The sequence below is a fragment of the Halictus rubicundus genome, chromosome 17 (assembly GCF_050948215.1).
Source record: "Halictus rubicundus isolate RS-2024b chromosome 17, iyHalRubi1_principal, whole genome shotgun sequence".
NCBI lineage: Eukaryota > Metazoa > Arthropoda > Insecta > Hymenoptera > Halictidae > Halictus > Halictus rubicundus.
Window position 1 is genome coordinate 7,916,444 of NC_135165.1, and position 22,173 is coordinate 7,938,616.

At 42.0% G+C, this 22,173-nt stretch overlaps 2 protein-coding genes across 19 annotated transcripts in view; one reads left to right on the forward strand and one right to left on the reverse strand.

Moving 5' to 3' along the window:
- The window catches only part of Pip5k59b (Phosphatidylinositol 4-phosphate 5-kinase 59B), a 57,249-nt gene extending 55,756 nt beyond the window's left edge, over positions 1-1,493 (reverse strand). For 6 of the 17 annotated variants that reach the window (XR_013083629.1, XM_076802587.1, XM_076802594.1 and 3 more), the window contains exon 1: positions 976-1,489. Coding sequence is in view for 16 of the 17 variants with exons in the window: in XM_076802587.1 (XP_076658702.1) it covers positions 976-1,087 (112 nt within the window). In the remaining variant the exon portion in view is untranslated. Of the gene's footprint in view, positions 1-975 lie in introns of all 17 variants that reach the window. The other 11 variants (XM_076802589.1, XM_076802588.1, XM_076802584.1 and 8 more) reach the window with 9 other exon arrangements.
- LOC143362431 (uncharacterized) lies at positions 1,450-16,554 on the forward strand. Of its 2 annotated transcripts, none has more exons than XM_076802602.1 (12): positions 1,450-1,551; positions 11,517-11,627; positions 12,127-12,345; positions 12,407-12,569; positions 12,674-12,795; positions 13,109-13,353; positions 13,569-13,705; positions 14,493-14,658; positions 14,752-14,866; positions 14,952-15,111; positions 15,206-15,333; positions 15,412-16,554. In XM_076802602.1, exons 2-12 carry the CDS (start codon positions 11,555-11,557, stop codon positions 15,459-15,461), a joined length of 1,578 nt encoding a protein of 525 aa, XP_076658717.1. In that variant the 5' UTR covers positions 1,450-1,551; positions 11,517-11,554; the 3' UTR covers positions 15,462-16,554. The 2 variants fall into 2 exon arrangements, with proteins under 2 accessions (XP_076658717.1, XP_076658715.1); XM_076802600.1 differs by lacking the exon at positions 1,450-1,551 and adding an exon at positions 6,783-7,302.
- The last annotated feature ends 5,619 nt before the right edge of the window (positions 16,555-22,173 follow it).

A 22,173-nucleotide genomic window follows, 5' to 3' on the forward strand; every position in this document is an offset into this window, starting at 1 on the left:
CTGTCAGATCGCGGACTGGATTAGCCTAGCTAAGGGAGAGACGGCCGTATGCCGTAGTGTGTACGGTTGATCGCGTGACAGGCGAGTTTCTAACGGACGTTTGCGTGGCGCGGGCATGCGGAAGCGAAACGAAAATCCGATCGTCCGGAATCGATCGATCACGCCTATTCCTCTCGTCTGGCCTGGCCGAGAGAGAGAAAGACTGAGAGGGAGGAAGACCGAGAACGTGTGAGTGAGAGAAAGAGAGAGAGAGAGAGAGAGAGGGAGAGAGAAAGAGAGGGAGAAAGAAAGAAAGAGAGAGAGTGGGGCTATCTGTGGGAGCGTCTGGTATCGCGGCTCCCGATTTTCTAGGTTATGTTCGTGACATTTGGGAGACGCGGGCCGACGGGTGTAGTGTATTGATGGAAAGAAGACTAGCGAGACAGTAAAGGGGCAAGAAGAGGTTCTACCTGCTCATAATTTGACTCGTTGACATTGTCACAGCGACCAATAGCAAAATTATAACTAATAATCAATCAGGAACGTGTTCCTTTCGCTAGGCTTCTTTCCAACAACGTGCAGTGCTGAAAAGAAGACCAGAGATGACTCTAACTTTTCATAATTTGATCTGACATTGTCTCTGCTTGACCCTTTCGCTGGTCCTCGAAAGAAGCAACGTGAGCGCGTTGCTCGAAAGAAGACAAGCAGCAGGAAAAGAACTTTTCGTAATTTTTGTTCGGTGACATTGTCACTCGGACGAATAGCAAATGATGTGCACCTGATTGGTTATCGAACCCTTTCGTTAGTCCTCGAAAGTAGCAACGTAGGTGCGTTGCTGGAAAGTAGAACAGCAGCAGGAGAAAAGCTTTTTGCAATTTGGTTCGGTGACATTGTCACTCGGACCAATAGCGAAATGATGTGCGCCCGATAACCAATCAGACCCCGCATTCCTCTCGCTAGTCTTCTTCCGAGGTAGTACAGTGAAAGAGTACTCACTGTCGTCGTCCGCGGTCAGCTCGGGCCTGAGATGATCGTCGGCGGTCTGCGCCGGGCCCGTGAAGCTCGTCTCGACCACCTCGATCACGTCCACATTGTCGCCCGAAGCCATTTTGTGGTTGACGCGCGTGTCTCGTCCTTCGATCCACAACGGGAGACCTGCACTGACTCACGCACAACTGCCGGGACGATCTTCTTGACAGTTTCGCGAACGCGCCTCCTCTGTCGCCGCCTCGTACGCCAGCATCTTCGAAGAGAGTCCGGGGTGTTGAACACACGCCGAAGGCTCAGGCCGACGCGTTCGCGACGCGCAGTCCCGCGTACATCGCCACAAAAAGATACCGCGAACAACACGACAAACACCACTGGTTTCTCTCGCGGAGGATCACCACACCGTACCACCGATGTACGGTCACCGTACAGGAAAATTGCGACGGCACAAGCACGGCCCTAAAGCCTCTCCAGCTCCGGGCTGAGAACACCCACGAACCTCGAGAGCGCCTCCGGCCTCCCTGCTATTCGCCTATTGACCGGACGCCATCTTGCACCGGCCGCAGCGACATCTTACAACGAACGGTTGAACCCGCTTCTGAACACGGCTTGTTGTGCGATTCTGCTCGATCACCCCTTCCGTTCGATCCGCTCTTTATTACACAGAGGGGTATTCTTGTTTTCGAGCCTGTTACTGCACGAATTTTTCAGAATCTTTATACGAAAATTATTCTACCCTTTGCATCGGAATTTTTCACACATATTTATTGCAGAAGTCGGAACTCGACAATCGCGATCGGGACGAAAATATCGCAGAGTTTTTGAATGTGTGCGCAAAATTTCGAAGCATTGTTGGTTTTTGAGAGTCTAAAGTTGCTTACTATTCGGATTTTAGAGGCCATTTTTGCACGAATTTTTACGAATTATTTTTTAGAAGAATTATCGAGTTTTTTGCATCGGAATTTTTCACACATATTTATTGGTACTTGAAATACATGCGTGACGTTTTTTTATGTAAAAATAATCAAGATTACGTGAGTTGTGTGTTCTTTTATAGAGCATGTTTTGAAAAATATGGATCGGAGGTTGCCATGATTCCGGTCTTTCTGCTGATCGGAAACAAAAAAATGGATTTGTTTATTAATTGGTATGAATGTAATTATCGTCCGAATCAGATGGAATTAAAAATCTTGATTATTTACAAAATAGCGGTATACAATGGAGAAGCGATCTTTTGAAAATGAAAAACCAGAATACCCCCCCGCCCCCTTAAATTTTTGCGTTTGCTTTTAAACTACTAAGGTGTGTGAATTTCTTTTAAGTTTCTTTTAGCTACTTTTTATTAGAAATATTGTATTTTTTTAATATTACTTTGAGAATGTGGGGAAGTTTTTAGAAATGAATGATGATAATTATAAAGTAGTTCGTTTAATGTTTTGTTCATGTTTGTGTTTAACCCATTTACATCATTTGCGTATGTAGATGCGCGCTATTTTTGAAATATGCAGTTTTTTTTATTATCGTTTGCAATTATTCTGCTTAACCATAATTAAGAAAATGGAGTTTTTATTCTTCTCTAGAATGCAAATGGGTTAATAATGAGTGTGCTCGAAAAAATATTTTGCTATTTTCTTTAATTAACACATTCGCTCCGGGTGACGCCCATATGCGTTTTTAGATTCTGCAAAATTCTGTCTTCACCTCCGACATAAGTCGGACGTATCAATTACTTAACAAACTATAATAGTTTCTTTAAAATGTAATAAAATCACAAAGCATTACAGATTCGTTAACCGTGTGAAGAACAACCGGTCGCCAATATATTAAATGCAACAAGCATTTTTTTCCAAAAATAGAGAAGTAAAAGAAACAACCAAAGAAATCATTAAAAAATTAACACCGCGATTTTAGTCAACTTTAACAACAGCAGGTACAGTAGATTGTTTCCTCGCGCCGGAAGAAGCGAGCACTGCTCGATGACCGCATCCGGCCTGAAATAGAGATTGTCTCACGATAGTAGAAACAAAACTAATATAGAAAAGCAATGACGAAACGGGTCGTTACATAAGCCCGAAGGCGAGATTTATCAATGAACAAATGTGAATGGTATTAATTGAATGCGCGGTCCGACCTGAACCGAAGAAAGTCGGCTCTCGCGTGATAGATCGGCGACGGCGCTTGATCACGAACGACATCGAGCGTGACAAATAAATTGCACCATGGTAAATTCGAGTGAGATTGTTTTATCGCCTGGAAAGTCAAGTTCTACGTTGCGAAAGCGGCTGGACTTGTTTTCCTCTCGAACTGAACCTCTAATGCTATTGAGCGGTTTGAAACACACAGCTCCCCTAAACTGAACCGAGCAAGTAACAGCACCTTTCCTGAAGTGGTTCTTCACTATAGTTAGCCTAACTGTGAACTCACAAATTCTTTGTATCGTTCAAAATGTCCTTTCAATTAAATTCATCGAAGATACATTCAAGAAAGCCTTTACCAAAGATTATTCGTTTAGGAAGTCTGCTTAAAATGGTCCTAATTGCCATACATTCCTCAGAAATAGTTACATGGAAAGATTTAGGATAATATTGCACTCACTTCTGCTATAAAACAACAAATTATATTTCATTTATTGCGTCACATTTTAAAGGTGTCTCACGACACAGAAAGGAATTAATCATTTAACGGTATGCAAAAATAGCATCACCCTGTGCAACATATTCTAGAACTTTTCTGTTGTATCATGGTTAAGTGTCGCCGAATTGAACGTAGCAACCAACAGTATCTTTCTTGAAGTTGTTCGCGACGCAGAATTTAGCCCAGTCGTGAATCCATAAATTCTCTGCGTCGTTCAAAATGTACTTTTAACTAAATTTACCCAAGAAACATTAAAATTATCCTGTAACAAAGACTATTCGATCGATAAGTCTGCCTAAAGTGATCCAATACCTATTGAACAGATCCACAGATCCTAAAAGCAATTCTGTTATATCATAATTAAATTTCGTTGAATTGAACGTATCAACCAACAATATCTTTCTTGAAGTTGTTCGCGACGCAGAGCTTAGTCGAACCGCGAATGTATAAATTTTCTGTGTCATTCAAAATGATTTCCTAATCAAATTCATCGAAGAAACGAGTTGCAAGTAGCGTCTGGCAAAGACCGAGACGTAAAAGACCGTTTAAGAAGTCTGCTTAAAATGATTGCACTCGTGTTGAAGAGATCCTAGAACGCTTCCGACGCATCATGGTCAAGTTCAGATGGCTATCGAGCAGGATCGCGGTGCAGAGGATGATCTTGCTGGCGATGATCGGCGTGATGTCCTACGGGATATTCAAGGGTCACCAGGAGTATGAAAAAGAGGTTAATATTCGTTATTGGTCGTTCGCGGCAGCCAATTAACGCCATTAGCGAGAACGATGTTGCTCCAGCGGGCTGTTAACCGGACAATTAAGTCCACCGGGAAACAAACAATTCAAAGCATACTCGGTCAGTCCCGAATTCCTTCGCGACCATCGTCGAACGTGGAAGAGAGCTATTATGCGAGCTCCGTAAATCACCGTTCGATTTAATTGTTCGGCGGAGCGGTCGGGAATGACTCTCGGACACTATCATCAATTCAACGTGTCGACACCGCTCATTAGGGAGCACATTGATCGTGTAAAATCTTTCACATAAAAGGTCTCGGTTTAATGCGTCCGCGGGCCCAGCGAGATTTATGGCAGCCGGTGTACTATTAATTACCGCACTGTTCGATTACGCTTCTGCGGGTTCGATACACAGAATTCTGCGCGCGCGTTCGCCTGTAAAATCTGCAACATTGTTATTGCATCGCATAAGTGACGCGGCGCAACACGCGATACCGTGTTTCGTATTCGAGCGGCGATTCGAACGTTGCTCGGAACGACTGATTAATAATGATGCGACGCGTGCAAACTCGCGGCCGAGAATTTAGCATTAATTAGTGACGCGGTCGCGAAAAGTCGCTTTCCAATCGAGCGAACGTCACGCGAGCAATAAACGCGCCAGTGACCCACATTTTAACGCGTCCGACACTCTCTTTCTGAAAATTTCTCGAGCAAATCGACATTTTACCGGAGCTTTCGTGGATGTTCTAGGAGGCTTCGAACGTAATCGAAGCATGTTAGGGACTGCGAATATTTATTGAAAGAGGTCCGAGCAATTCAAGATATTAAAGCGACCGTTAAAGAATCCCTATGGGATAACCAAAGTCTTTTTGAGACTTCAATGAGGTCGAGGTCGACGGTTTCGAGGATCAATAAGCTCAGATCACTGAGAGACCCTTTGAAAACAAGGATTTGACGCAACCAATTTTTGGCTTTTGAAAATTTATGGACATTATTGAAAGAAGAAGTACTTTTTTATTAAAAATTTCTTACAATTGATTCGGACAAATTTTATATTGGATGAAGATCCACTGTCCAGGCATTATGCAATAACTGTCTTGATTTGCGTCGCTTTTGCATTAAACTGCTCAGTTGTACCAACGTCTTCAGTTGTAAACTGAAGAATTTGATTGACGATGGTAGGTTCTGATTCCCAGTTACCAAATATGTAAAGTAGATACAGGGGTTTTTCGAAAGACGTCTCTGGATTCGCGGAAATACAATTTCACCGGGAAATAAATCATAGAAGGCTCTAGAATAGAGGCCGATGCGTCAACCGGACAGAAAGGCGACTCGATTAATTTTCGCACATCGCGGAAGCGTTCGCGAATGTCCACCGCCGTTCGGATATCCATCTTATCGTCTCCGACGTACATTTCTCCTATTTTTTTCTCTCCCCAACCGAGTTCCCCGGGGGAGAAAAACCGATTATCCGACTGCGATTCTGCGTATATTAATCGTCCTTTACCGCTACGAATCCCGCTAGAAGCTCGACACACTCCGGAAAGAGATCGGCGAACACCTAGATCGGAATCAAACGCGTCGAATAACAGAAATCATTTCTTAGAGGAACGGTTAAATGCCGCATGCGGTGATTATGCGATCGCCGTGTATCCTGAATAAGTAGCAAAGAGGCGAAACAGAGCAGCAGCCTAATGAGCTTTAACTGCTCAGGTGGGTCTCGATGTGGTCCGATCTCTCATCTTTGCGGAATTCTCGCGTTTCCACCGGAACTAGGCGTTGATGGTCAATCGGTTGAAAACTAGACTATTAAACACTACTAAATTGTTGTTTTAGAAGAAAGTGTGCCGGTTCGCTGCAATTTTCAATGTTGCATTTCATGGGAATTGGAATTTATTCGCGGTCGGGAGATTGTGTCAAGGGTGCGATTAGGTGCGTTACATTTGGCATGAGCAGCCAAAATGAACGAATAACTTTATAGCTTCAGTATTCAGGATCGTTTCGCACAAATTATATTAAAAAGAACAAATTGTTCAAAACATGAGAAGGATATATATTAACACATCTTGCGCGGGAAGCGACTAAAGTCGTTTTCCACGGATTATTGATGGATTATTGTTATCGATGTGTTTGTACAATAAAATCGGATAGACACGCGTTGCAAAAATACAAAACGTGCGTTGCAAGAATGAATGCAACACGGTAAGACTTTGGCGGCAAAGTGCCCGCGCAAGATGTGTTAATGACACCAGCCCGATAATCATCACTTAACGAACTCACGCACACGTGACAGCGGCCGTTACAGTGTAGAAATATTACAGTTGAAAAACTCGAGTTTCGGCTAGGAAATATTGTTTTTTAGGCTACAATGCGTGGTTGAGGAAACGTCAGAGGTGGAAGCTCGCTCTCTAGTCGGCTGGCGGACGTCCGAGGGACGTCTGTCGGCTGGTAAAAGGATTTAGAAAGGTAAAGAGGACCAGGGAGTCGTTTGAGCGGGCTGTAAACAGGCCGTTTGACACGCAACGACGACCCCGGGCGTGTTTAGAACAGGAAACTTTAATTACTCCGGCGAAACGAGCCCCGCGTTCTCCCGATACGGCAATTCTCCGTCTGACCTTGTAACTCTTTTCTCGCCGAAGGTGTCCGAGTACATGAACTCTTTGGAGTATCGTCGGGCGAGAGAGGCCAGCCAGGACTACCACGTGCAGAAGATGAAGACGAACCAGCGATTGTTCACCCCGAAAGATCCACCTCCGCCCGTAAACGATCAAAATTGAGAAAACACGCGCTTTGCCAATATTTTCGTTCCGACGATGCTATTTTCACTACCGTATCTCTCTTTCTTCACCGACGACGGGGAACATTTCTCCGGGTTTCGCGAGCTCGAACCAAGACGCCGGAGCGTCGTGACCTTCTGTTAGTATTGAACTAACATTAGTATTGTCGGTGTAGCAATTACCGGCGCCGAAGGTAAGTTTCATTAGAGGCTTATCAGATTTTAGGCGCGCGGAGAGCCGATCGCGAGAATCAGATTCAACCAAGACGGTCCCTTGTGCGTCATCGAAGCCCCTCTCGCGTCTCTCGGAACACCATAAACAATTCGCATTGCGAGGACAAGAAGGTGGTCGGCCGTGACGCAAATGTCGGCGAATAAAAACATTGCATAATTACTCGATCCCGGTCTGCGTCTTTGCTTTGTGGGCCATATTTTGACGGTTTGATCGCGACGTGCTATTTTTGATACTGATTCCGAACCCGTGTATTTTTAAGATAAGTTTGCAGCCGCGGTGGCCGAGGGAGCGTATTGCTCCGCGAACGGCACGCTCGAAATATTACTTTCGCGAGATAAATGGCGAACGTAACTTCTCGTGGAATGTTGTGTACACTATCTGTCAACAGAGTTATCTGTATTTACATGCGTAGTTTGTCTGTATAACTGCTTGGAAATTTCATAACACGTGAGACGGATTTCGGAAGTGGATGAGGAACTAGACAAGCTTCTTCGAGGCGAATTATATTGACTTTAACACTCAAAAGACGGAAGATTATTATATCGCAATTTTTAGTTCCATTTAGACAGTTGTCCATCAATTGGTTTAAAAATATTTTTAGTGGCATTTTAGATGGATCCGTTGATCTACTTATATGTATACCCAATTGTACAATTTTTAATTGAAATTGGTTCACCAATTTTTATGAAAATAATGTATTGACATTCCCAAATTTTTTGCGCCTTCCCTGGATAACTTGGGTCGTTTTTGTTAATTCTCTTTTATTTTCCTAGGCTTCCAAAAAATCTGAGGTCAGTTCTATGAATTCTAGATCATTTGCTGAAGTCCCAATTGTAATGTATAATTGTTGGAACGTCAAATGTTTGAAGCATTAACACTAGGTTTACGGAGCACTTAAAAGGACTATTTGACATAACAAGCTCTTCATGGATTCCGCATCTTTATTATATCTTCATGTTTACAATCAATTAGAACGCAACCCGTAAAACTAGTGTTAATACATACATAAACGACCTAGGTTGCCCACGGAGAGTCAATTATTTAAAATTGCATCAACTCATTTTTGCCATAAATGTATAAAATCGTACAGCCTACCGATTAGCAGTTAAAGATTGACCGCGCAGTACGATATACGCACCGCAAAATCCACAAGTGGAGTAAATTATGCGCGCCTAATTAACGACCCTACGGATGATTCAGCGCATGACGCGATGATGCAACGGCGCCATCGAGTGCAAATAGGAAAACTAGAATTTCGGCGATAAGAGGACTCGTACGAGTGTAATCCTCTCACGTGACTGACGAGGAGACAATGGCCGTCGGTTTTGTAGGAACTCGGATAATTTTCAACGGCTATCTGGTCGGGGGTATCGTGAACGTAAGGTCAGGGTGGACATGATATTTCCTGTATCGGGCTGCTTGCAACAAAGGAACAAAGCGGCGGGCAAAGTACGCGAAGCGTGTAACTAGCTGGTTCGGCTTAAAAGAAAATGACCGGGCGCGCTCGTTCGATCGTCAACAAGATCCCAACGATCCGTTTAATTGCTCCCATGGTTTCGTCGATCCACCGATGATGCACTTTGTCGATGCACCAATGATGCACCTTCGGAATATTTTAATCGATTGTTTACGACCGTTCTCGGGCAACTGGCATTGATAGCCGTCGAGATTGCATACCATTTTCCACCGTACGCGGCAACGAATACTTTATCTGGACTGACGCGCGCAGTTACGCGCGCTTTTTGTTTCTTCTGCCTTCTGATACGTGCTATGATTTATGATTACGTGCCGCCGATTTCCGAGAGACGTATCGTTTGAGCAGGCTCGATAAACGGTTCCAGAAGGACGTTCGAGCAGAACCGTCGCCTCTGACAATTCGGAGAAAGTAACGCACTGTTTTCTCGAAGCAAATCGTTTTTATCAGGTAGAGTCTCAAAATTGACTTCGAAAATTGCAACAACGTCATTCGTCTATTTTTGGTATTTTTACTGAACCGGCAGATTCACCTTTCATTTTAAATTTATCATCAACACCACGCGTTATAATATTTTTAATTTGCGATTATCGGGGTTACAAAGATGCATCCATGAGGAATTATTCAACAAATTTATTTCTTCGGTACCTATATATAAAAAAAAATGAAGTAACGAGAAATAGTCACTTTTCGTGCTCTAAACTATAGTTTAAGTCAACAGTATTTCAGATTAGTTTTAAAAAATTACAATTTAATTAATATATTCGGGCGAGTCGTAAATAGTTTCTATTTCAGCACGCCGAATTGTCTACCAGGTAAATGGAGTAACAATTGTGTCTTAACCATTTACATGCTCGCCACTATTTGCTATTACTTTTTGTCATTTACGAGGCGGTTCGAGTGTAATGAGTCATTAGAATGACAAATGCTTCGTTGCAATTTGTTGTTCAATATGGAAATGATCTGTGACTCAACACAATGCATATTTAGTGTCCATTTTTACTGAATTAGTTGGTGGAAATCCATATATTCCAGACAAAATAACAATCTATTTAAGTGAAACGAATCATTTCCAACACAAATAGACTTGCAAAATGGACTCCGTAAGTTGCAACAGCTTAACGAACATATTGAATATCTGAATATTAGTTATTAACACATTTTCTACGATTGTAAACAATAGAGTAACGCATTCCAACACGAAGGCAGCACAAGAGCAACTGCAATCGCCTAATCGGAAGCGAAGGATACCGGATACCCGTTGCGAAACGCGGAACGTTCGTTTCGAACACTTTTGAAACACAGTGGCTGGTTTTCGTGAACGGAAAAGCATAATTTGATCGATAAAATCGTGAGCGTGAATCCGCGATGTTGTACCTTGGCAACTGTCCTGTAACGATGTAACGAGAAAGGATAGTTGCATAATTTCGAGCCGGCGAGTTACGCGACACGTTTGTTTCGTCCACGTGGCCTGTTTTGCTGCCAGCTTTTTATCTCTCTTAGATCTGTAAACGATCTGTCACTTGGAATTGTACGCTAACCGCATCGGTTCTCATTTAATCCTCTACTAGATTTTCGTTCACTTTTTAAGGAGTCAAATCTTTAGCAGAAAGTACTCTGACATAAAGCTACTCTTATCCAACAACAAATTACAAGAGTAATCGGACTGGTAAAAAAAGAAAGCTTAGCTAGATCCATTCAAATGTTTACTATACAATTTCTAGTTTACACATTTTTGAACCCACTTCTTTCAGCCCCAAAATTGATTAAGTTATTATTCCTCTTACTGGACTTGTGAGTGGTAAACTGGTAGCTAAAGAATGAAAATTTAGCTGGAACATTTACAATTCTGGGTCAAAACAGACCCAGCTCCTGCCATTGAAGAAGAGACATCTAAATGATACCTCATCATGTTCATCATACAATCCTGGAAAACATCCATTGGATAAGTTGTCAGAAAATTGTAGGGGCTAAAATGACAAAAAACCTTTGTGTAATAATGCAATTTGATTGTACATTTTCCGCGATCAACGCAAAGGGGGAGCAACCAGTGAACAGTTATGAACACGGTCGGAATACTTCGGTGCTTTACCCAGGATATTTACATAATAGCATCAGCCAGTGATTTAAGGCCTCGTAAACTTCGAAAACGACGAAAGTCGTTAATAAACAAGCTGAGTTATTACACAGGAGCCCGCTGGGAGCGCGTAACTGGCAGATATGTGACAACTGTGCAAACAGTTGTCCAGAAGAGGTCGAATTGCTCGACAAACGAGCAGAATCGCGATATAAAACCGAACAAGACTATGTAACGTCAGTCGGTCTATCGATTGCGCCATTCGAATATCAAATTAACCAAATGTTTGTCGTGAAACGACATCTCTTAATAATCTCTTATTATTGACGTCTTCGTGATCAGAAATTCGACATTGAGGAACAGAATTTGCGTGGCGTTTCACCGGGTTTGCTATGACAGCTCAATTCGAACCGGGAAACGCGAAAATATTGACGGTGTTTGCATACGCGATAAAATTGTTTGCGATGCATGAGGAGGGTCTGGTACAAGCGGGACTCATTATTGGAGCGAATTAACTCGTTTTCGACCGCAGACGAATGTCACACACACACACACGAGGCCGCGTTAATTGAAGCCGGAGATCCAGACTGAGGGAGGAACGTTTTTGTGCTGTTCTTCGTAGATCGTCGAATCGAATGGAAGATCGCGGTTTGCTTCAAGATGCCCGTCGACAGTAGAAACAGTGTCAACGTTGTCGTCGATAAGTTGGCTCACGAGAGTGGAAATGATGCAAGTATGTCGATTGCGTTTATCGAATACACGCTTCTTCTATCATAAAACTTGTCCCTCACATGTGCCTCTAAAATAACTTTACCGAAGCTTTTCGGTCGATGCTCATCCATTTTGTGCTTTAATTCCATTTTAATTCCACATTTTAATTATATTAATAATACCACCATATCGCTAAATGCATTCGCCTTAGGAGGGTTGGAACAGAAAATAGATGCATTTGAAACTATTCATAAAAGTTCGATGGGGTCAGACATATTTAACCCTGCCAAGGTATCTTGTTTTCTCAAATTGCAAAATAGTAGTTATTTCCAAAAATTCTGTAAAAATTTTTGTAAAGATTTTTAGGTGTTCGAAAGAAATTTCTTGATTGCAATTGCCTGACTATATAGTAGCGGAAATCGATGTATAAATTTTTCCAGGGTCTGGGGAGGGTTTCAGTGTGTCATAGCAAGCTAAAGTATAACTGTTCAATTTTTTCTTGAGTGTATTGCGTTATCCAGATGGAGAAGTTCAGAGGAAAGAGCACGCAAACTTTGAGACCGCAATCGCCGCCGCTGGTTACGGAAAGTTTCAGTATCTGCTGCTACTGACGATCATTCCCGTGACTTGGGCGACCAGCATCGACACTTCCAACATTTCGATCATACTACCGTCGGCAGAATGCGATCTACAGATCACGTTCTTTCAAAAAGGGCTATTGAACGCAGTTACGTTTGTAGGTGGGTCTAATTAATCAAGTGTTTATTTTATTTGGGAATAATGTCTTCATGTGTTTAATAGGAATGGTGTCGAGTGGTTTCCTGTGGGGTTACATAGCTGACCGCCGAGGTAGAAGGACTGTGTTTCTTTATGGATATTTGGCGGACGGGATTTGCAATGTACTGTCAGGATTTTCGCAGAACTTTTGGACGCTTGTGTTTTTTAAATTCTTGAGCGGATTTATGTGAGTTGGGAAGCTCAATTGAAGAAATAGAGCTTCGTTAGAGCTGATTATTTTTTATACTAATTTCACTGTTTTGCCACGTACAAATAACTTTTTCGTCGCAGCATAAGCGGCCCCCATGCTGCCACCGTAACATACTGCTCAGAGTTCTACGGAATCAAAGGAAGAGCTAGGATCCCGCTAATCCTTGGTTTCTCCATTACTTTTGGAAACATCGTGACTGCAGGTAATGACCTAGAGGACCAATCCAAATTTAATATTAACACTTTGCCCGAACATTCAACCTTAAACATATAGATTGCCAAGGGCTCTTTTTGAAGCGATGACAATCAGTCATCTTTTAGGTAGCGTTCTTCCAACTCCAAAAACTTTGATATAAAAGTATGAAATACAATTATTATTCAAGTATAGTTCTATAAACTTTAACGAGGTTTTAAAGTTGATTTTATTCAATTTGTTTAATTTTAATGGATTATGTATGGTATGGGATGTGAGATTGTGAACGTATCAGAAATTGTCCAAATCATGTTTTGTTTCAGTACTAGCATGGCTGGTGGTTCCCCAATCCTGGTCCATAGTCCTGGCAGATGGCAGCTTCGTTTACAACTCCTGGAGGATCTTCCTTTCCCTGTGTGGCGTCCCAATGCTGCTAGGTGTCGTCTGCCTATCCGTATTCCCGGAAAGTCCCAAGTTTCTGATGTCTCAAGGTCGCAACGACGAGGCCTTGAAAGTTTTTCGAACGATTTACCGGCTGAACACCGGAAAACCTGAGGCGGACTATCCGGTAAGTAACTTTAAATCGAAATTCAAACAAAAACTTCCATATTCAGAATTCCGTTTTCAAAATTTTCCATATTTTCGACATTAAAAAGGATCTATACAGCTTCACATTTTATACAGAGATTCTTAAAGACTTGAATTGTAGGATTTTGTAAAAGATCGATTTTTTTCGCCAGAGAAGAGAAATTCCCTCGTTAATAGAAGTTGTTCTCATTCAAGATTCAATGTTTGGAGGAGAGGTCCTTAAGGAAACTGTCGAAAGGCAACGAGAAAGACACAAAGGCAAGAATTTTGTCGTATCCTCATTGCCCTCGGCTTTGTTTGGTCGCTACTATGCAATTCGCAACGATGCTGACGTGAGTGCTTTGTTCCATCACTTATTTTCTTGAACGAGACGAGTCCACCCACGATTTAACACTCGACGCGTACCGAGTATTTGCCGTGCTAGCACGTGTTTATTGTCAGTCTCGTTGAGTGTGTCTTCGTATAAACATTGCCAAATCGATTTACCTAAAAATGCTCGTGAAAGCACTTTTACATTGCGGATTTTATGAAAGAAATTACTAGATTGTTGTCATAAATGCATGAAATCCGCAGTCTATTCAATATAAGAAATTTATTTCCTGTATCTTACAATCGATGTAATTTTCACTTTGCCTAAAAATTGCAGTCTAACAATCGGGCTCAACAACGCTGACAGAAATTGCGAGAACTTTTAGAATCGCTGTTCCATCAACGTTCTATGCTTTTTATTTCGCGAAGTTGAGTAATTGAACGAACAGCTCGTGATTAACAAGATCGAAGAGCGTGCTAGAGCGGCCGTGTAATCGTTGACCTCTGTTTAGCATACGATTACGCTATTTTATCAGCGCGCAGGAGTTACGTATCAGCGAACCAGTTCCGTCATTACCAGCGACACGTTCGTTTTATCTGCGTAGACGTCGTCTTTGCTTTCGCCAGTGGAAAACGCGTTGACGCTCTCTCGTGATTCTTGACGTCAGTCCTGAAGATCATTGATTAGGGAGCATACGCAATCGAGGCAATAATTGTTACACAATTCCGAGACACAACGTCAGATTTTTAATCGAGTTCGCACTCTGATTCCCCGAACGGCCTTGTCGCATCCGCGGATTCTGCTTTCAGGATGAACACGATTCGACTATGGCAGCCTCAGTTATTCACCATTTTGGACAATTTCGATTCCGTGAACTATAATGGGACGACGGAGCGGGATCCATCGTTCTGCGAGATCCTGGATTACTCGACCGCGCAGAAGGCAGCGGAAGTCGAACAGTCAGCCTGCGCGAATGTAAGAGAGCCGTGGAGAATTTTTTCCCCCGAAATTTCCGAGAATGCCAGAGAATTTGCAAGCATTTGCATTCGGGATTTCTTCTCTGTTTAGATCGTCGTTAGTCAGTCCGTTTACCTGAACATCGTTGTCATATCCACCGCAGGAAGCGTTCTCCTCTTATCGGCCAGCTTCATCTCGCAGGTTCTGACCCACAAGAATCTGCTCTGTGAGTGTCCGCGTTATTAGACGTTATTATTGTTACGTCTACATTGTTCGGTATCTAAATCGCCGTTTTCTTCGGTTGATTGCAGTTATTTCATACGGGGTTGCGTTATCTTGCATAGTTTACATGATTTGGTCGACGAACACGATGATAACGCTGGCGCTGACCTGCGTCTTCACGGGAATGATGAACACTGCCGTGAACGTCGTCGTTGGGGTGGTTGTTGTCCTTTTCCCGACGTCTCTGAGGTTCGAATCTTAAAATTTTTATTTTGCTATTAACACATCGCATAACCCAAAGAAAAATATTTAACACCACCAACAAGACAATTTGCACCCCCAGGACGATGGCAGTGAGTCTAGTGATGTGTTTCGGCAGAACAGGCTCAATGATAGGCAACATGGTGTTCCCGGTGCTCTTAGAATACGGCTGCCTAGCTCCGATCCTAATTCTATCAATGTTCGTACTAGGTAAGCAACAGAATCCCGAAACGTCCTCATCCCAAAATTCTCCGACACCAAAACCACTGTAACTCTGCTCCCTTTCAGCTTGCATCTTCCTAGGATGTCTGCTGCCTCGATCCAGAAGGCCGGAGTAATAAAAAGGACACATTCCTTAGAAATTCAAACTTCGTCCGAAGTTCTCGCAGTAATTCTCCATGGAAAGCGGAGATGCTTTTCATCTGGAGGAAATATCTGGTAACTGGGCCATCCGAGAATAGATCGGGGCGAAAGAGCCATAGTTTGCGTCACGATATCGAGTTATCCGGCCAAGGAGTATATATCTCTCTCTCTCTCCGGGATTCTGATGGATCGTATCCTGGCCTGGCCCGGATTTCACTATAGTTCTCTATAGTTTTTGGCTTCGGTTGGAGATCCGGTCGGCGAACAATCGTTCACTCGCATCGTGCTCGCGTGTTTCAAAATCGCACGGACTCGTAAAAGCCGCGTGGAAAAGTGGAAAGAAGAAAAGAAAAAGGTTACGACGGAGTATACCGGCGATAGGATAGTGTGCGCCGGAGGAGTTAGTGTGGTGGCTCATCGAAGCGAGAATCACCCGACTGGGGAGGAGAATGACGGTTGCACAATGACCGACCGGGTCGATCGTGGGTATTTCGCCGGCGCGGTTTTCTGTTCACGGTCAGATTCGAAGCCTCGCCGGAGATCGATACCGATCCGAAACGATGATCGGACGAGTCGAGGACGATCATCGAGCCACGGCGACTCCTTAAGCGCGTCCGCACGCGGCGAGGCCTTGGGTTTCACTTTCGACACATCCTGGAGAGCCCTGCGCGCAGCCTTCACCCACATGCTCGTTCGTCTCGATCCCGTATACACACCTCGGAGTTCGGCTTTCGTGTGGACGAGGATTTATCGGCCGCCCGGGATCTCGACACGTCCGCGATGATCGAGTAATTACGCGTGTCCAGAAAAATAGGTATGCGCCCCGGCGATCTGCACAATGGGAGAAAGTCAAGGTGCTGCCAGGATTGCGACCGCTCGAGTTCCCTCGCCGAGGTTCGATTGGCCTAACAGACGTATTCTTCGTCCTGTCAACCTCTAAATGATCACTTTACGTTCCTTGATTTCGGCAGGATCTTCCGTGGATACTCCTGTTGCTCAGTAGACTGCGAATTTAGTTATTTTCAACTCACTAAAATTATTAAGAAGAGAAATAAACGTCCATGTAGCTCCTGTATCTTTTCATTTTGCATAAAAATCCGCCGTCTACTGCTCAATGACTCCGAAGGAGAGCCTGATATGATCGATTCAAAAGCGACTAGATTTTGTGAATTTATTTTGATCAATATGTTAAGCTATTGCTTTTGAAATTGCAAGAGTGTCTCACTACACTATTGAAGTAACTATTGGAATTTTTTTGGTTAAAACGGGCTATAAATTACGTTGCAGTTACGGATTATCTTCAGCTCGTTTTTAGAAAAGTTGCAGGATTTTTTATAGACTTTTTCGATTCTTGATATCTTCCTTAGTAGATTGAACTGCGCGATTAATTTATTGATGTGTGAGTTAAACTTTAACTCACATTGGCAATGATTAAGAGGTTGTGTTTTTTTTTAAATGTAGCTGCTATGAATTTATATTTCATTTAATTGAATGTTCATTCGCAGAATACGGTTTGTACAATTTCATTTAGTGTTCACTTTCAAGGCAACAGTGTACTATTCTGTGTACAATGTTTATTTTTAGAACAATGAGTGCAGAAAGAATTTAATCGAACAATTAACCTTCGGGGCAATGAGTGTACAATTTTATGTATTGTAGTGTTCATTCTTCAGGAGAATGAGTGTACATTTAGTTTTTATTTTCATGTCAATAGTGTACAATTTCATTTAGTGTTCATCTTTAGGACAACGAGTGTAGAAACAATTTAATTGAAAGGCTCTTCTGGAAACAATTAAGCGAAGGGAAATGTTGAGAAACAATTGTCGATAGCTTGTATTATCTGGTCTGTCCCATGCGGATAAATCTACTGCTCGAAAAGACGCATAGAAAATTGTTCCTTGGAAATAGTACTTTACGATTAGACTGTTGATCTGATGTCAGATTTCCAATTTTAGGGACTAATTTTTGTAGCAATATAGTGAACAGACTGCGGAGCCTTATGCAATAAATATATAAACCTAATTAAATAAAAATAAACATTTTCTAAGTCCATTTTCAGAAACAGAAATGGAGTAAAAATGTATTTTTCCTTTAAAAAATTTTAATAAATAGTGTAACAATGTTCTGAAATTCTTCCAATATCTTCAGAGTTTTGCATGTCGTCGATTTATTTTCGCCATAAATGCATAAAATCCGCAGTCTAATAACGAATGAAATTGGTAGGTAGACGCTTTATTATAGTTGCTAAGATGGTGAACGCGTGAAGGAAGAGGCTGGTCGCTGTTTTTCTCTTGTCTGGATGACATGACTGGAATTTTTAGTTCGTAGTTAGTAATTATAGGTAATTGATGAGATAAAAGCTATGCACCATTCTCTTCGAGTTTCATCCACTTACGAGAACAGTTCAGAGTTTCTAGCATTAAAACGGCTGCAGTAATCAGCTTCACGACTTGATAAAGGAACGTACGAGTATTCATCATTGAGGAATTTGGTCCTATTTCTTTTATTTATTTTTATTTATACTCCTGTTTCTAACGTCCTCCGAGTAAAGTCTAAGTGTAAAAGTTATCTTTGGGTCAGCCTCAGGATGAAAAATATTTACGATGCCGTTGATAGCGCTAATTAACCATAAAGTACCAAATAGATCCACTCGATCCAGGTATCTCTCCGAGCGGATGATATTAACAGCGTTATCGTCTGTCTTTAACTAAGAATTACAGGATCGCTTTAATCAACGCATGGGCTACTTTTCCGAACACGCGCGTGTATATAAGACATTATTTGTATATTTAAGTTAATTGAAAACTATTTTTAGACAAATAAATGCTGGGCTGTGAGTCAATTAACGGAGTCAATGATTTAAGTTTTAATGCACGTGTTTCGTACCGATTTCGTGTAACATGCATACACTACACGATTAACACTGTCATGGCTGCACGCACGACGAATTTTTGCATTGATACATTTAGTGTACCACATTTGTTAGGGTCTGTAAAATGTAAGAATGTCGAAAGAATACTGAGTACTATACATGTTAAGTTCTCAATATTTATTTCACGAATGATTTGTTTTAATGGTACAGACTTTTTCAGGATGCTAGATTGGTAGTCGCAGTGTTAAATCATAGTTATTAATTGACTCAATTCAAAAGGCTCCTATAATTAAATGCGCAGGCAAAGTGAGGCTTGGCTGAAATAGCTGACAGTGAACGCGATAACCAAGAAAGGTACTTTTGCTTTAAATGTGTAAATTCCGCAATCTAATAATTATAAAAGCCGTTGCTGAAACAAACGCTGTCAAACGAAGCGCCTAATGAAATTAGTAATTCAATGGCAAAGCCTCATTACTGAGACCTAATTGCCCACGCGTATCGCAAGAAATCACATACGAAAGAAAAATGCATATATTCACGTAACCCATATCATCGGATAATTATTTGCATTTACGTTGCAACCCACGGGCATTGTGGAAGATATTTCAATGGCGCTGTGAATAATCTGCCGCAATGATTCACTGACAACGATTCTCTCCTTCGTTGACATAAATATGATCTGTCCAAATTTTAGCTAGCTCAAACTATGACAGAAATTTTATCTTCAACTTTGACTGGCATAAATCACGGCAAGAATTTAATCTTAAATTTTGTTCAGCTCAAACTAGGGCAGGAGTTTCGTCTTAAATTTTGAGCAGCTCAAGGTAGGGCTGGAATTTAATCTTAAATTTTGTTCAGCTCAAAGTAGGGCAGGAGTTTCGTCTTAAATTTTGAGCAGCTCAAAGTAGGGCTGGAATTTAATCTTAAATTTTGTTCAGCTCAAACTAGGGCAGGAGTTTCGTCTTAAATTTTGAGCAGCTCAAGGTAGGGCTGGAATTTAATCTTAAATTTTGTTCAGCTCAAACTAGGGCAGGAATTTAATCTTAAATTTTGTTCAGCTCAAACTAGGGCAGGAATTTAATCTTAAATTTTGTTCAGCTCAAACTAGGACAGGAATTTAATCTTAAATTTTGTTCAGCTCAAACTAGGGCAGGAATTTCAGCTGAAATTCGTACTAGCTCAAAATACGACAGGAATTTCATTTTAAAGTTTAACTAGCTCAAAATAGGGCAGGAATTTAATTTTAAATATTGACTAGCTCAAAATACGGCAGGAATTTTATTTTAAATTGTTCCTTTAAAAAATTTTAATAAATGGTGTAACAATGTTCTGAAATTCTTCCAATGTCTCCAGGGCTTTGAATAACATCGATTCATTTCCGCCATAAACGCATAACATCCGCAATCTAATAATGAATGAAATTGGTAGGTATTGCCTTTTCATAGTTGCTATCGATTGAACATAATGGCGACCGCGCGAAGGAAGAGGTTGTCGCTGTTTTTCTCATGTCTGGATGACATGACTGGAATTTTTAGTTCGTAGATAGTAATTGTAGGTAATTGATGAGATAAAAGCTATGTACCATTCTCTTCGAGTTTCATCCTCTTACTGGAATAGTGCAGAGATTCCCAGCACTAAAACAGTTGCTGTAATCAGCTTCACGACGTGATAATGGAACTTACGAGTATTCATCATCGAGGAATTTAGTCCTATTTCTTCTATTTCTTTTTATTTATACTCCTGCTTCCGATGTGCTCCAAGTAAAGTCTGCGTGTAAAAGTTATCTTTGGGTCAGCCTCAGGATGAAACATATTTACGGTGCCGTTGATAGCGCTAATTAACCATAAAGTATCTAGCCTGGTATCTCTCCGTGCGGATGATATTAGCAGTGTTATCGTCTGTATTTAACTAAGAATTACAGGATCGCTTTAATCAACGCATATGCTACTTTTCCGCATACGCGCGTGTATATACGACATTATTTGTATATTTAAGTTAATTGAAAACTATTTTTAGACAAATAAATGCTGGGCTGTGAGTCAATTAACGGAGTCAATGATTTAATTTTGAATGCACGTGTTTCGAACCGACTTGGTGTAACATGCATATACCATTCGATGAACATCGTAATAGTTACACGCACGACGACGCGCAGAGTGCAATGCGTTTGTGCATCTCGCGGTGATCAGAAACGAACGTCTGTTTACTCGAACTGTCCCTAGGAGAGAAAACACGAAGAGATCCGAATCGTTCGGAATAGCTCCGCATTTTCTTGGTCGTTCCACATAAGAACAGCGTGGCGCCTAAGACAGCATTCCGAATAAATTGCGGAAGGCGAGCATGCGTCCAGAACGCGTGTTACACACTCGGGGAAAAACGTGTTGGCATTGCTCCCCCGTTTTTCCTTCATTCACGCAGCGCCGTTTACTATGAACAGCTTCACATTGTTAGTCCAATTTAAATATAAATGGCGTACTAGCGTTGGCTGGTTCACGTGCTCGGAAAATTGTTCGTATTCACAGGTTGCAACAATTTGCTTCTTTTCCTCACCTCGACGATTCTTACGGCCACGGCAATTACAGCTGCTAATAAAACATTTGCATTCGCTTGACACTCGCGAGAATTTGAAAATTGACATTACACGATTGGGAAAATTGAGAGCAGACAACTTTTATTTATATTCTCTCGACACTAATTGGACAATTTTCGATTAAATCCTCTCGGATTGCAAGCGTTCTTTTCTATAATATTTCCCTCTACTTTTCAAATAAAAAAGGGATCCCTCGTCGGAAGAATTTTTCATTTCTTGGGCCAATTAATTTAGGGAACCATTTTGACCTCTTATACTATAATACCGAGTACGACTCGTGACGAAGGCTTCGAACAGAATTTGCTAAATATGTACAGTGGGGGACAAAAATATTCGGACACACTTTAAAAACGAATGACTTAATCTTAGAAAGGTGAGTTTACAATAGCGTACAGCCATTGGAGAATCCATACAGTAAATAAAAACATTCTTCTTTTAAGAAATTACAAAGAAGTTCTAATCACTATAACTGTAAAATAATTTGTTGAGGGGTGGGGGAGGTGGGCTAATAATTGATCTCCGCAAGGACAAGCAGAATTGAAACATTGAAACTTTGCAACGCGTTGAATCATTTAACGACCGCGCGATCAAACCCTTTTCTCGCCATTCAATTATAGGTATGACTAAATCAACCGCGTTTCTTCAGCATCCTCAACTTCTCCGGCGTCACTGTAGGAACATGTACCCAGTGTCGATAAAGCGAGCACGGTTTCCTCTCGTTGGATGGCGAACGAATGAGTGTTTCGCCGATTCGATACAGGAATCGCGCGAATCGTTGTGCATTACGAAAACGAACAAAAATATATGTCGAGCAAAAAGAGGTTTGGAAGAGCGTTGTGCTCGCGCGTGAGACCGAGATACGGCGCGCTCTAATCATTCTTTACGGGCGCGAAGACGTCGTATCGCGATTTCACGGCCGCTATTCGCTCGATCGTTTCTTTTCCACGGGAAATAAAACGGTCGCAGCCGTGGGTACGGCCGCCGGCAGCCAGTCGCATCGGAACCGCATCGAGGCCCGATACTGTTAACTCTCCCGCGAAATCCTCGCGATCGACCGACACATCCGTTGCCGTTCTCCGTCGACAACGATCACGTTTGCCGCCACCAACTGCTCGAATCGTCTACCGAGAGGGCACAGAAGAAAGTTCGTTGCCTGTTGACGCGATTCGTTCCGGCCCGTCTCGGTGCACAATCGAACACATCAATCGAATGGCACTTCTTGAGA

Bases quoted from the DNA above. Each gene is read 5' to 3' on its own strand.
- LOC143362431 (XM_076802602.1), top strand. From the start codon at position 11,555: ATGCCCGTCGACAGTAGAAACAGTGTCAACGTTGTCGTCGATAAGTTG. The intron at 13,706-14,492 runs GTGAGTGCTTTG...TTCTGCTTTCAG, and splicing joins CAATTCGCAACGATGCTGAC to GATGAACACGATTCGACTAT. The intron at 14,659-14,751 runs GTAAGAGAGCCG...TTCTCTGTTTAG, and splicing joins AACAGTCAGCCTGCGCGAAT to ATCGTCGTTAGTCAGTCCGT.